General features: G+C 31.6%; 1 protein-coding gene across 1 annotated transcript in view; it reads right to left on the reverse strand.

The window, feature by feature from the left end:
- Positions 1-2,226: 2,226 nt before the first annotated feature.
- Positions 2,227-15,044, reverse strand: part of LOC113385236 (dual oxidase maturation factor 1-like) — a gene marked incomplete at its 3' end in the record, with an annotated part of 124,953 nt that continues 112,135 nt past the window's right edge. Inside the window, 2 exon segments of the mRNA XM_026623068.1 lie at positions 2,227-2,438; positions 3,952-4,174. Of these exon segments, the coding sequence (XP_026478853.1) occupies positions 2,227-2,438; positions 3,952-4,174 (435 nt within the window).

The following is a 15,044-nucleotide window of genomic DNA, read 5'->3' on the forward strand; positions in this document are numbered from 1 at the left end:
TACTATAATTGAATCGGTTTTATTTATTCTATTGTTAAAATATAGTTATCTTACAAAAATTATATACTTTTATAAAAAACTAACAAACCCAGCGAACTCCGTTTCGCCACCAAATGGTTTCGTGAGAAAGATGAAGAATTTTTTTTTGTTTTATATTTGGAAGGGAAATGAGTAGTTGTCCAACAATGTATGTACCGGCACCATCTACTTAATATATTGATTTGTAGTACATGCTAAGTATCAGAGATGACGCTGTTTGTGAAAAAAGATTTTTCCGCTTTTCTGTTGAAATTTTTCTTCAATTTTCTTAGCTATAAGCCTTGCGGAGCCCGATACCTTTCCAACGAATGCAAAATTGCCGAAATCAGTTTGTGCGTTCTGGAGTTATATCGTCAGGAAGGAAAATCCGACTTATTTCTATATATATATATATATATATATATATATATATATATATATATATGTAGATTACAGAGAATAAGGAAGCACCTGTTCCATCTAAACAAAAGTTGGGGATCTTTTTTAATCATTACCCCAGAATATTTTTGTCTAAGACGACGTGAAGGAACTTAATCTCCATGACGAAAGGAGATTACCCCCATACGGACAACTATGTAGAAAATACTGTGAATATCAATGAAAAATACATACTTTTTACTCCAAAAATTCCATATTTACCTTATTTAATGTAATTTACTTCGGTTCCCCGACTACTGATCTACACAAATAATTGTGTGAATAATTAATATATCATGCTTTTTATAAAAATGTAAAAAACAATATATAACAAATAACAAATTCAATTGTTGTTAATAAATTTCTAAAAATAATTTCGAGTTAATTTCTCGATCAACAATTTATTATAATTAAAGCTTTACAAATGACATTTTAAATTTAAACCAATTAAATCTAATGAAATATCGATAGGTACTGACTGAGGTTAAAAGTTTTTGTTCACTATAAATGTTGTTCGCCATATAACATGTTTTATTTATTTCAAAACAACTTATGTTTATTACATATACAATGGAATATATTTCAATAAGATCTATTATAGTACTTTGTCGAAGCGCATTTGCGAATAAAATATTACTATATTATTCCCATATCATTACTTTGCGCTAATTTATTATGCAACCGAGCACAAAAGTTTTAATCGTAATGAATATTGCACAAGAAAATAATGTTATGATTTAATTATTGTAGTCAATTAACTCAATTCCAGATTCTATCAATTATTAAGTAAATTAACTTTATATAACGTCTCTCGTAGTTAATCATGATGTAGAATATTATTACACATGTACCTGCATAATTTGTCACGTTTCCAACAACGGAGTTATGCAATTAATAAAGAGTTCAAATTGTCAATTATTATCATATTATTTCATTAAAATCATGACCATGGGGATTATGGTAAATTGTGATGGTACCCACATATATGCTGATCAATGTGAGTAAATGAGGCAAATAAGGTATTCTATAATGCTCTAATGTAATTTTTTGAACTAATTAAATATTTTTGTTAAATATGTCGATCATAACTTAAGGGTCTTATACGCTGTTGAGATGAATTTTTTATAAACAGCGATTTTTTATAAATGGCAACCCAAATGTGTCGATTTTTTTTTTGCTGCAGCAATGCCGGGTAAGGGCTATTTTCACTTTAAAACATATAGACAGCTATATTTCCAAGTGAAAACTTATGTCACAACTGCTTGAAATCGGGCTGCTCGAAGCAGGTTAAAAATATATAGAAGACGAATATATCATATCCAATATCCTGATAACATTGTGAACAATATTTATATTAATTTCGATAAACGATATATTTACACATATTCTTAAGCTCTCTTTCTTCTTTGGGAAGTAAATAAATATTGGGTTACACGACTTTGTTAGAAAAGTTAATAATTTCGTTTTTTATCATAATGTAAAGACTAATCAATGATAGATAATGTTAAACTGTATATGTATTCGGGCATATTGGGTTCTTATGTGTTGATTTATATAATTTATAATTAGATACTAGGAAGGTTTAGTGACATATCTTGAGTTGCCCCTCACTGCGACCTTAGTTTGTAAATTGCGAAGTCTCAAAAATTTGAGTGGCTCACACTACTTGCTCTACATTTTGCAAAACTACTTCAATTGTCGGCGAAACAAAATAAGTGAATAGATATCGAGCAGATGAAAATTTGGTTTACAATTTTTTTCAGTATTTACCAGCAACTAAGACCAGCCAGAAGCACCATCCTAATCGAAAATCGAGCGCTCCGCCTTCAAGTACAATTCGTAGAGGCCTTGCTGGCAACATCAGATAGTAGCCTAAATCCGTGGCAGCCAATAAAAGCCCAGTCGTAAACATCAAATAGGCTCCATATCGCGGGACAGCTACCAGGAGCAGGTTCATAAGCAGCCAACACGCCAATGCCGTACTTGGAAAAATATTAGATTAATAAAGCAATATTTATAAAGAGTAAAAGTACAATAAAGTCAAATTATTGAGATGGTTTTAGGATAGGTATCAATACTTCATAAAAATATATCAATCATGGTCTATAAATAGAAACAAAACGTAACGCGAAACTTTAAAATTTACATAAAATCACATCAAAATTAAAAGTAACGCCCACAACTGTGAGAAAAAAAGGTTAGACTGTGTTCCAAATGATTGCTTCTGATGTTTCTACATATTAACAACCTAATATGTTACTTTTACTGATTGTGAGGCTTAGCATCGCAAGTGGCATTTTTCTTTTAGAATGATTTCCGTTGTAAGAAAGTTGATGAACAAGAATTCAAATCTAGCAAATACTTTTTAATTTTATACTAAAGTAAAAAATGTCTTTAACTAAATTATACTGATGCGAAATGAAACTTGTTTAAGCAAATAAAATATTAATAAAGAATAATACTAAATCAATATGTTGCTGAAGTTTTGAAATTTTTGGAAAGACACGAAGGGAAAATTATATTTCTTAAATCTATGTAGTGGTATTCGCAAAAACGTATAGTAAAAGTTTTGTTCACTTTCCACACACACCTCATGCAATTTTTATGCAATTTTGATTGAACTATTCTGAATTATTTTAATTAAATCTGCGAATTGTATCTTCCAGGAAACGAAATGACAACATAATGCAAATATGTTGATTGTTGATAATCAGATTTTTGTGAATCTATTTATTTACAAGATTCAATAAATATATGGAAGAACAGACATCAAAGGTCATTTATTGCATATAGACTATTGTCTCTATTGTCAATGTCAAGTCTAATCGATTTTGTATATATTTTGGATGATGAAATTTGAAATACGATTCATCAAATCGTATCATATTTCAAAAAAGGAGCGAACTTTCAAGATACAAGCAAATGCTTTTAATTTTTAATGGACAAGATTTTGTTAATAGATATTACTAATATATATGAAATATTATAATAACCAAAACTACATAATTTTGCGACTATCAATACAATATCTTTAACTTTAACTCAGTATTATCGACTTATTTTTTTAATTTATGCGTTATAACATTTGGTTGATTGATTTTTATATTAAGTTTTTACACCTTATGTCAGAATTACTATATTAGTAAATAAATAAATTAAAGAAAATTAATTTGTTTGGAACAGCAACTAGATACAAATATATATCCCAACATCTAAGTCTTAAGAATTAGACTTACTTAATTGAGTTTTTATACATAGGGACTGTGTATTAATGTCGTGAATAATTGAATAAAAAGAAGTAATTGTAAATTAAAAAATATATTTTTTCAAAAATTCAGGTAATAAATAAATGCACATGACCCCCTACCACTTGCGATATTTAGAGATTTTTTATCAGCCCTCTCCTTTTAAGCCATACGTGATTAATTGACGACCCACATTAATATTTTAGTAGTGAATATATATATATATATATATATATATATATATATTTACCCAAGTAAAATCGAAGCATAATATCCCGCAGCTCTATATTGTCCTCCCCAAGCGAATCCTTCTTGTCCCAGCGAGAAGTATTCAGCGACCGTAAGGACGGGATAGGGCAGTCCTCGTCGTAAAGCCGCTTCGTAGCTGTCCTCCATCTCGCCCGCTCCGCCCCATCGGAATCTTTCGTTGTAGTCTATATCAGACGGAGGTGACCAATTTCCAACTGGTATTGCTGCAAAATAAAAAAAATTGAATTATATAATCATAAACGTTGAAGTCTTTTTCTTAGAGTATCAGCGGATGAGTAACGTAAAATGTCGGCAAATATTTAAATTATTACCATAATCCTCGTTTTTAGAAAATATAGTACAGTAGAACCTCGATTAACCGGACTAATTGTTTTGGATAGGCATTGGGATAATCGAAATTCCGGATAATCGAATGTATGAAGAATAATGTATATTTATCAAAAATAGCAAATACATACATAGATCTCAACGAAAATAATGTTTATTAAGAAAATGAAACTTTATTATGTATGTACATATATATTTTCTTAGATTACTTTATATATATCTGAATCCATATAACTGAGGTCCGGATAAACGAGTTCCACTGTATTTGAATCAAATATTATAAAATGTTACTGAAATTGTAAACTACGCAAACAATAAATTTTTTTTTATTATCTCTTTTATTTACAACTGTCCAGTTAAGGATATTTAATAAATTTGAGGAATTTGCAATAGTCGGTAGTAAAGGGACATTGTATACTATTGGGGCATGTTGGAAAAACAACTCAGTAGTTGCTTTCCCATTCGATATAATATTAACAATATTTTATTGATAATTATATAATTTTAACTATTTACTAATAAATAATTTTCTTATAAATAATGACTAATTTTCTATCAGGAGAGTTGATGACTTAAATCCAGTGACGCTTTTTTTTGCAATCTTCTTGGATAGTTCTCTGTTATCAAGGAGTATGCTGATGAATTTGGGTGACTGACGAGCTTGTTTCTATACTTATGTGCTATTTTTGCTATTATTTTATTTATGGTAGGTGTATTTGTGTCGACATGAAACAACCAGTTGGGAACATATTTTGGAGCTCCTTGTGTTTTGAAATTTCTGTATTATTTCTATATTAGTCTTATGAGCACTGCCCCACAATTGTATATCATAGCACCAAATTGGTTTGAATAAAGATTTATATAAAAGGGGCTTATTGTATGAACTTAGTTTGGATTTAGTCCCTAGTAACCAGTAAAGATTTTTGTTTTTTTTTTACTATTTAACTAGTTAACTGTGGCGCACACTTCAAACAGTGCGCACACTTTTGTGTAGTCCAAACCGAGTTCATGACGAATATATTTGCCAATCACAAAGTAAGTTGAGCTGGTAAGATATCGGATAAATAATATTTCACAAAATTGCAAAATTTTTTCACTAGATTTTACTACTTTATTAACATAGGCATAAGAAACGAATTAAATTCCATAAAATATTATATATGTTAAAGTAAGAAAGTAATAATAATTAAAGAAAAGAAAATGTAAATAGTGAAAATAAATAATATTATTCTTTCAATAGCTGAATCTTAGTTATTCTTATTGTATAAATATATTATTTCGACATTTCGGGAAATTCATGAAATTTACCATGCTAAAATGCTCTTACAACTATTTATTTCATACAGTCAGTCTCAAAAAACTTGATATTTCGGGATATACATATTTTATTTTCCTCAAAACATTTAATTTAATTTAATTAATTTAAGTACCAAATGGTCACTATCATATCCATGACAAATATAATGGTCAAAAAAATTTCTGTCACTTCTTCATGACGAGTATATTCGTCAATCACAGTTAACTTACGAAAAAGGTACTGTCAATACATTGACTTATACTAGGAGATTGAAAATGAAAATCATCATTCCAAGGCTTAAATTTAAATCATCATATTAAAGCCAGTTAATATTTGATTTTTTCTTAAAACGTTGATCTGTAACTTATTAGCGAATACAAGCTTATATATATTATTTGAAATTCACAAAAAAATATATTAAGCAAGCTAAAATTAAAAGTTAAAAAAATTTATTACTAAATATAGGTTTACATGTAACTACAATGCAAAAATTTATATGTAAAATTGCACTAATTAGTGCAATTTATGCTATGGGAATTTATATATGAGATGGTATCTTAAATATAAATTAAATTTGGTCAAGATTTCTAAAAATAAAATTTATGTTTTGTTATTTTTAGTTTTTAATCATTATTTAGTACTTAATTTTTTTAATGTAATTATATTAAAACGTAATTAAAATATAATTGTAAGGCCTTCTTTGGGCACTTCGTATACTTATCCTAAAGAAGCTTAAGAATTGAAAATGACGTTGAGAATTTCGTTATAATTTCAAAGTACAGCTTGCAGAAATAATTTGGATATGTTTTTGAAAAGACAATGTGTTTGCGCCGCATCTGTCTAGGTTGTCGGACCTGTAAAAGGTTTGTTTTTCTACTTGGACAACACGTTTCAAATTGAGGCAATCGGGCAATTCTGACTCATAAAAAGGCCGATGCAGGCAATAGTTTCCATTAAAATCAATTCATTCCGCGCCTTTCATTCGTTCAGTTACTTTCAGTTCCTTACAGTGTTCGAGTTGATTTATTCCGTGGTTTTCATTCATTTTGGTTTAATTCATTCATTCAGTTACTTGCAATCAATACATTCAGTTCCTTTCAGTGTTTGTTATCAGTTCAATATTATCAGTGGATTAAATTTCTATTGTGTGTCAAGTCAACAGTTATTTTTATTTGTCAGTGTATTCGAATTTCTTTTCAACCTATCCAACCGACTACGCTGATGTTTCCAGATCCAACCAAATAGCTGCCGCGGCTTGGACTTCCAAAACAGATAACATTTTCATACAATATTAATTAGTGTTCATTTTTGTTTTTTCATTTATATAAAATTTATATAGAATATATTTTAGTTTATTATTGATTACGGAGTAAGAAGAATTTTATTTTTAATTTATATTTGTTTACCATTGGTTTTTGTTTTCTGAATACATTTAATTTTTTTATTTTTCCTCGAAGTATAAAATACTTCGAAAGGGGTTGAGAAACCCCCCAACATCAACATTTGGTCCTTCGAGCCGGATCCTAATTATTATTAGGATTAATTGGGTGTATACAGAAAACAAAAATATATATAATGGCGCCTAAAATCGATATTGGTGCAGAAATTGCACGTCTAACCGCCAAGAGAGAGATGTACTTTTCAATTGTGCAAGAAACGTACGATCTATCGCAACAGATTGATGTATCTTCAAATAAGACACAATTTCTTGAAAATTTATATATTACTGAAAATGCTCGTGAACAATTTATTCAATTGTGCGATGAAATAAACAAATTAAAATATTTAGATAATCCTAGTTTCATTCCGGAATATTCCGCAATAAAGGCCCTTGAAACGATGTATGCCAAAATAAAACACGCTGAGAAATTACTAGATAATAAAAATGCGCATAGTTCTTCAATTAAAGACATTGTACCCAAGCAACATTTACCGTCCATTGAAGTACCTAAATTCTCAGGTGATATTCAACAATGGCCATTATTCTATGAAACATTTAATTCACTAATTCATGAAAATACAGAGTTAGATAATGTATCAAAATTTCATTTTTTAAAAGGAGCGTTACAGGGTCCGGTTTTAAAAATATTTCATTCTATACTACCGACCGCAAATAATTATCAAATTCTTTGGGAAGCGCTCATAAAAAAATACCAAAATAAACGGTACTTAGCCACCAATTATTTCAAACAACTATTGTCATTCAAAACCATTTCATCTGGACAAATAAATTCATTCCTGGAAAAATTCGATACCGCGGTGCAAGCGCTCTCCCAATTGAATATTCCCGACGCCTATGATTTCCTTATTACGTCACTGGCATTCTCGAAACTCGATCCGTTGTTACAAGAAAAATTCGAGCATTTTTATCAAGGTGAGTTTCCCAAATACCAAGACCTCCTGCATTTTCTTCAAAAGTCACAACAGGCAAAAAATCAAGTATATGGTATGACCAACAATTTCACTAATGACAAACCCAATTACAAAAACACTAAAATTAGCCGGTCATTTTTGTTAAAAAATAAATATGATAACAAATGCTTTGTGTGTCGGGAACAACACAGAGTGTTTACTTGTTCGAAATTTCTTTCATTGAGTATACCTGATAGGCGATCCCTTATTCAAAAATTAAACTTATGCGACAATTGTTTGGGTCATAAGATAACGACTACGTGTCGATCGAATAAAACCTGTTTATTATGTAACGAACGACATCACTCGCTATTGCATACTGGTAGCAATTTTGCGAGTACGGATCAAAATAATCTTTCTAATTCCAAATCAGGTAGTACGGTTTTATGCGCATTTAATCAAAACAAAATCGCACATCATATTACCATATTGCCGACAGCAGTAGTAAAAGTTACTACTAGAAAAGAAAACATTTTATTACGTACAATTATTGATTCGGGAAGCGATAGAAATTTTGTGACATTAACTTGGTGCAAAAAGGCTGATTTACAAATTCTTCCAATATCAACCCAAGTGATCGGGTTAGGCAATTCGTCACATAAAGTTATTGGATTAGTTAATTTCACTTTGAAATCTTTAATTGATTCTTATCAGTTATCGGTCTGTGCATACGTAGTACACGAGATAGTGGGAAAGCAACCACAAATTACCATTCCGATTTCATCCATCAAAACATTTCTGAATTATCCTTTAGCGGATCCTAACTTTCATACACCCCAGGAGGTCGACGGAATTTTGGGTTGCGATGTTTTCGGCGAAATTCTTGGCACTAATCAAGTTAAAAATGATAAAGGATTACCTGTGGCCCTAGAAACCCGGTTGGGTTATTTAATATTAGGTTCCATTCCTGATTTATTTGAAAATACCGGCACTTCTACTAATTTATGTAATGTTTCAGATTCAGATTTCCATTTACAAATGAATAAATTCTTACAATTAGAAGACATTCCCGAAATAATCCTCTCTTCTAACGATGATTTATGCGAAAACCATTTTACTACAACTACTACGCGATCTCCAGATGGACGATATGTAGTAGCGCTGCCTTTTAAAAGTGAAGGCAGAAATTTATACAAATCATTTCATTTAGCCTTAAAGCGATACCACATGCTTGAAAATAAATTTTTGAAATATCCCGAATTTCATAAAAAATATGCCGCCGTTATAGAAGATTACCTGACTCAAAACCAATTATCCTTTGTCGATTATTGTCCGGTAGATCAGGAAGTCGATGATTTTATTAAAATAAAAAATGGATATTATATTCCTCATTTCGCTGTCGAAAAAGAAAGTTCCTCTACGCCTTTACGCGTCGTGTTTGATGCATCTGCGAAAAATTCAGAATTCACTTCCTTGAACGAAATTTTGCATGTTGGTCCTAAATTACAAACCGACATTTGTTCAATCCTTCTAAATTTTCGTTTCGGGCCTATAGCATTAACAGCTGATATCAAACAAATGTATCGTAATATTTGGGTTCGTAAACAAGATAGAAAATATCAAAAAATCTTATGGAGACCGTTTCCCGATGCACCCATTGGCATCTATGAATTAAATACCGTAACTTTTGGTCTATCATCATCTCCCTTTCAAGCTATCAGAACCATCAAACAACTATCCCGAGACGAATGTTCCAAATATTCTCAATCTATTTCTAGAATTCTTGAGAACGATGTCTATATTGATGATGTGGTTACAAGTATCGACTCCTTGGATAGCGCTAAAACCATTTGCGAGGGTTTGCAGACTGTATTATCGTCTGGTGGTTTTGAATTAAAAAAGTGGGAATCTAATAATTCTAATCTGCGTAAACTTTTTTCTGATTCTGATGTACAAAATAAACATTTCTCTAAATCGGATTTTCAAATGGAATCTTCTACAAAGGTATTGGGATTAAAATGGGATCCCTTATCAGATAATTTTTCATTCGAAATAAAGCTTACGTGGAGAAAATGGACAAAGAGACAACTTCTTTCAGTAATAGCGCGAATCTGGGATCCTCTGGGTTTCCTAACTCCGATAGTTGTTAAGATAAAAATATTATTGAAAAAAATTTGGACATTAAAAATCGATTGGGATGAGGAATTACCATCATTTATTATTACATCATGGTTAGCCGTATATTCCGAATTAGAGCATCTTAATAACTATCAGATTCCGCGTTATCTCGAAACATCAAAACAAAACAAATGTTCATTATTTGGTTTCGCGGATAGTTCAGAGCAAGCGTATGGAGCGGTAGTTTATATTAAATCTCTTGGCAATCCGAATTTCTTGTTGATTTCAAAATCGCGTGTAACACCGATTAAAAACCAAACATTAGCCAGGCTTGAACTTTGTGCCTGTCATTTACTGTCAAAACTTCTGAATTTTATATTAACGAATAACCAACATAGTATAGATTTTGATTCTATTTACTGTTTTTCCGATTCTATGATTGTCCTTCACTGGTTAGCAGGACCGGCTACTCGTTGGAAAACATTTGTAGCCAATAGGGTAACAAAAATACGGGATCTCATTCCTAATGCACAATGGCTTCACATTCCTTCTAATCAAATGCAGCCGATTGTGTTTCTCGAGGTCTTCGACCTAAGGATTTTATCCAACATAAGAATTGGTTGTTTGGGCCGGATTGGTTGAATGGTCCTATATCAACTTGGCCTGCAAAAACGGTTGAACCTTCCGGAGATATTGATCAAGAAAGAAAAGCTAACGCTCTAATAGTAAAGAGTGTCATACCACCGATCAATCCTTTATATGAATTAACGCAAAAATTTTCTAATTGGTGCAAACTTGTAAGAATTTTCGCTTATATATTGAAGTTTTGTAAAATTATAACAAATCGAAACCGACTTTTGACTTCAGATTTGAAACAAGCCGAGGTTATTATTATTCGTTTAGTCCAAGAACATCATTTTCCCGAAGAATTCAAACTATTAACGAACGGAAAGTCTTGTTCGAAGAAGTTTTGCCGACTAAATGTGGTTTTGGATTCTAATAATTGTTTACGCGTTAAAGGTAGATTAGGATTAACAACTAATAACAATCCACTTCTTTTGCCAAAAAAAGACCAAGTAGTAAATTGTCTCATAGATTACTACCATATTAATAATTTACATACTGGATCAAACTTAGTATTATCTTTATTGAGGCAAAAATATTGGATCTTGTCGGCTCGTGCAATAATTCGCAATCGTCTTAACAAGTGTATAACTTGTTTTCGACAGAATCCGAAACCCATTTTTCCATTCATGGGCGACTTACCAGTACCGCGCATAACAGCCAGTAGAGCTTTCCTAAACGTCGGCGTTGATTATGCAGGCCCCTTCAATATCTCCATGAGTCGTCACAGAGGCGCTCGAACCTACAAGGCTTATATATGCTTGTTCATCTGTTTAGCCACTAAGGCGATACATCTCGAATTAGCTTCAGATTTAACAAGCGATACATTTTTAGATTGCTTGAAACGATTCCTAGCCCGGCGTGGTCCTATCAAATGTATTTACTCCGATTGTGGAACCAATTTTATAGGAGCCAAAAATACTCTTGATTCCTTATTCCTTCTCCTAAATTCCGAAGAGTATAAAAAGCGTTTCAATGAATTATTGGTTTTACATGACATTGAATGGAAATTTAATCCACCGTTTGCCCCACATTTTGGAGGTATATGGGAGGCGAATATTAAATCAGTGAAGACCCATTTGTTTAAAGTTATAGGGTTGCAAATTTTATCCTACGAAGAGTTTAATACAGTCCTCAATCAAATCGAAGCCTTACTGAATTCAAGACCGTTATGTTGGCTGAGCAATGATCCATCGGATCCTCAACCTCTTACGCCTGCGCACTTCTTAATGCAAGAGCCTCTGTCGGATTTGCCCGTTGACTATGAAAACTTGAATTTGACTAAAAGAAAACAATTGTTAGATCATATTGTCGCTTCTTACTGGAAGCGATGGAATGTGGAATATCTAACCGAGCTACAGGTCCGACAGAAATGGAATACAGTCACTAATCCTATTAAAAAGGGTGATTTGGTAGTTGTAAAACAAGAGAATGCGCGTCCGCTTCATTGGGGGTTGGGAAGAGTTGAAGAGGTTTTTCCGGGCCCTGATGGAGTGGTTCGAGTAGCATTGGTAAAAACGGGAAATACCCTAATCAAGCGGCCTGTTGTCAAACTATGCCCCCTACCTATTCAATAGTTTATATCTGAATTATTCATTTCAAAAAAAAAAAAAAAAACTTTTCTATCTCATGATATATTTGCTTCTATATATAGTTTTGCCAAATTTTAAATCTCCAGGGCGATGAGAACACCCCTCATAGTCTCTGGAAGATTCTTGTAAATGTCCAAAAATCTAGACCCTGGCGCGAAAATAAAACTTCCGCAATCTAGATTGTGTGAATGTGGTAGGTTGTGAGAGCGGGACCCTGGCGCGAGGTCAGGCTTCCGTAACCGATCTACTCTGAATGAAAGTTTGAATTTATTTTTGGCAATTCTATCCTTCCTAATCATGAGGTTCACTATGTACCAATTTCGAGTATTTTCAGAAGTATAAAAGGCTAACCTTTTAGTCGGGGGAAAATGTTTGCGCCGCATCTGTCTAGGTTGTCGGACCTGTAAAAGGTTTGTTTTTCTACTTGGACAACACGTTTCAAATTGAGGCAATCGGGCAATTCTGACTCATAAAAAGGCCGATGCAGGCAATAGTTTCCATTAAAATCAATTCATTCCGCGCCTTTCATTCGTTCAGTTACTTTCAGTTCCTTACAGTGTTCGAGTTGATTTATTCCGTGGTTTTCATTCATTTTGGTTTAATTCATTCATTCAGTTACTTGCAATCAATACATTCAGTTCCTTTCAGTGTTTGTTATCAGTTCAATATTATCAGTGGATTAAATTTCTATTGTGTGTCAAGTCAACAGTTATTTTTATTTGTCAGTGTATTCGAATTTCTTTTCAACCTATCCAACCGACTACGCTGATGTTTCCAGATCCAACCAAATAGCTGCCGCGGCTTGGACTTCCAAAACAGATAACATTTTCATACAATATTAATTAGTGTTCATTTTTGTTTTTTCATTTATATAAAATTTATATAGAATATATTTTAGTTTATTATTGATTACGGAGTAAGAAGAATTTTATTTTTAATTTATATTTGTTTACCATTGGTTTTTGTTTTCTGAATACATTTAATTTTTTTATTTTTCCTCGAAGTATAAAATACTTCGAAAGGGGTTGAGAAACCCCCCAACATCAACACAATGTGCTGGCTCATAATATATCTGTTAACATAAACTGTGCAAGCTACAATGCTTAGTGATGTTTTGCAATCAACATTCATAAACACAGCTGGAACTATTCACTTCCGTATTTTTTCTGAACTAGATATAAAAATTGTATATTAAATTATTGTATGGAATTATAGCAGTAGTCAGATATTAACTATATGTTATTGTGCCAACCCAACAGTTGTCGTCTCATCTCTATTTGATGAATTCATTTTTAGAATTTTTGATAGTGATGCCTTTTTAGTAGGTTTAGCAATGCAAGAGAAAAGGCTATTTTTATTTGAAAACATTATTATCTGTATTTTTAGTGAAAACCGCTATTACTCCAGCCTGACACCAGGCTGTCCGAAGAGGGTGTAGAACGTAGAACTTCTAAAGACAACGCATAGTTAATCAATAAGAAATAGGGAAGTGGATCGTAATACTATTAACGTAAGAAAAACGTTTCCTTCAGAACTCATACCGTGTGACAAAAGCATTCTAAGAACTATAGTTTTCTGCGGTTATTATCTATGATTAAATATAACTTTCGTTCATGTGTCATGTGTCCGAGTAAGGGACGAAAATACTGAGTTAGAAATATTATATTAAGATGGCTAATAAACTGGAACTAAGTCTTGATTTGATGATGGATATTACCAGGTACAGACAGAGTACAAGGTTATTCCAAAATTAACGGTTTCTGATGCAACTGATGTCGCATCTCATAATCGGTTTAAAATATTCTAAGCGGATTAATGAAATTATTACAGTATGACGTCTAATTAGAACGAGAAAATTATATATTAAAATTTACTTGATTTCAACACACGAGAATCAAGTTATGCTTGATATATATATATATATATATATATATATATATATACATATACATATATACATATATACATATATGCATTTTATTCTACACTAACTTCTACATATTATATCGATTTTACATATTTCGATTTCTATTAACATAATACTTGCGAGCGTATTCATTTTTATCAAAATTTTACTCTATATTACGAAATCAAATCTGTTCAATATTGTAGTTCATTTTTAATATTACAAGTATATAATTTTTTTTACACATTGCCAGGATTCGGTCCAAGTACCTTTGGCATCCGGGTCGATCATATCAAATGTTTTTCTTATTTTGCGTCCTTATCATACGTCGCTTTATATAATTATGTTTCTAGAAACTCAAATTTGCCTTATTAGGATACAAATAAAAAAAATATTCGAAAGATTAAAGTATTGTTTCCGAATAATTGCGTTTTAGTCACAATTTGTTTGAAAGATTATAAAATGCATAAATCAATTTCAGCACAGGTATCTGTTGTTTTGTGTTGCATGGGTGCTTTACATACATAATTTTAATATAAACCATGTTCATCAGTGTATAAATAAAATCGGTCCAGAGGTAGTCATAATAATCTCCAAAGCTGGTGACCTGTCTTAGCTAAAATCTTAATGTGTATTTAGAATATTAGAACCATCCAATTTGAATTTAGAGATTCAGAAAACATGGTAGATTCACGCAATCGTATACATATTACACGCCCACAATATGTTTTAAGATTCGTTATAATAAGATTATCTAGAAAGAAATAAAATAAATTTAATAACTTATCTTACAGGAACTTCATAAAACGCAAGAACAAGTTTCCAATGAGTGCTAGCCCATGTAACATTTAGAATAA

This window comes from Ctenocephalides felis, unplaced genomic scaffold (assembly GCF_003426905.1).
Source record: "Ctenocephalides felis isolate EL2017-DRISC unplaced genomic scaffold, ASM342690v1 CF-g0.4_SCAFFOLD_03571, whole genome shotgun sequence".
In the NCBI taxonomy this organism is placed as follows: Eukaryota; Metazoa; Arthropoda; class Insecta; order Siphonaptera; family Pulicidae; genus Ctenocephalides; species Ctenocephalides felis.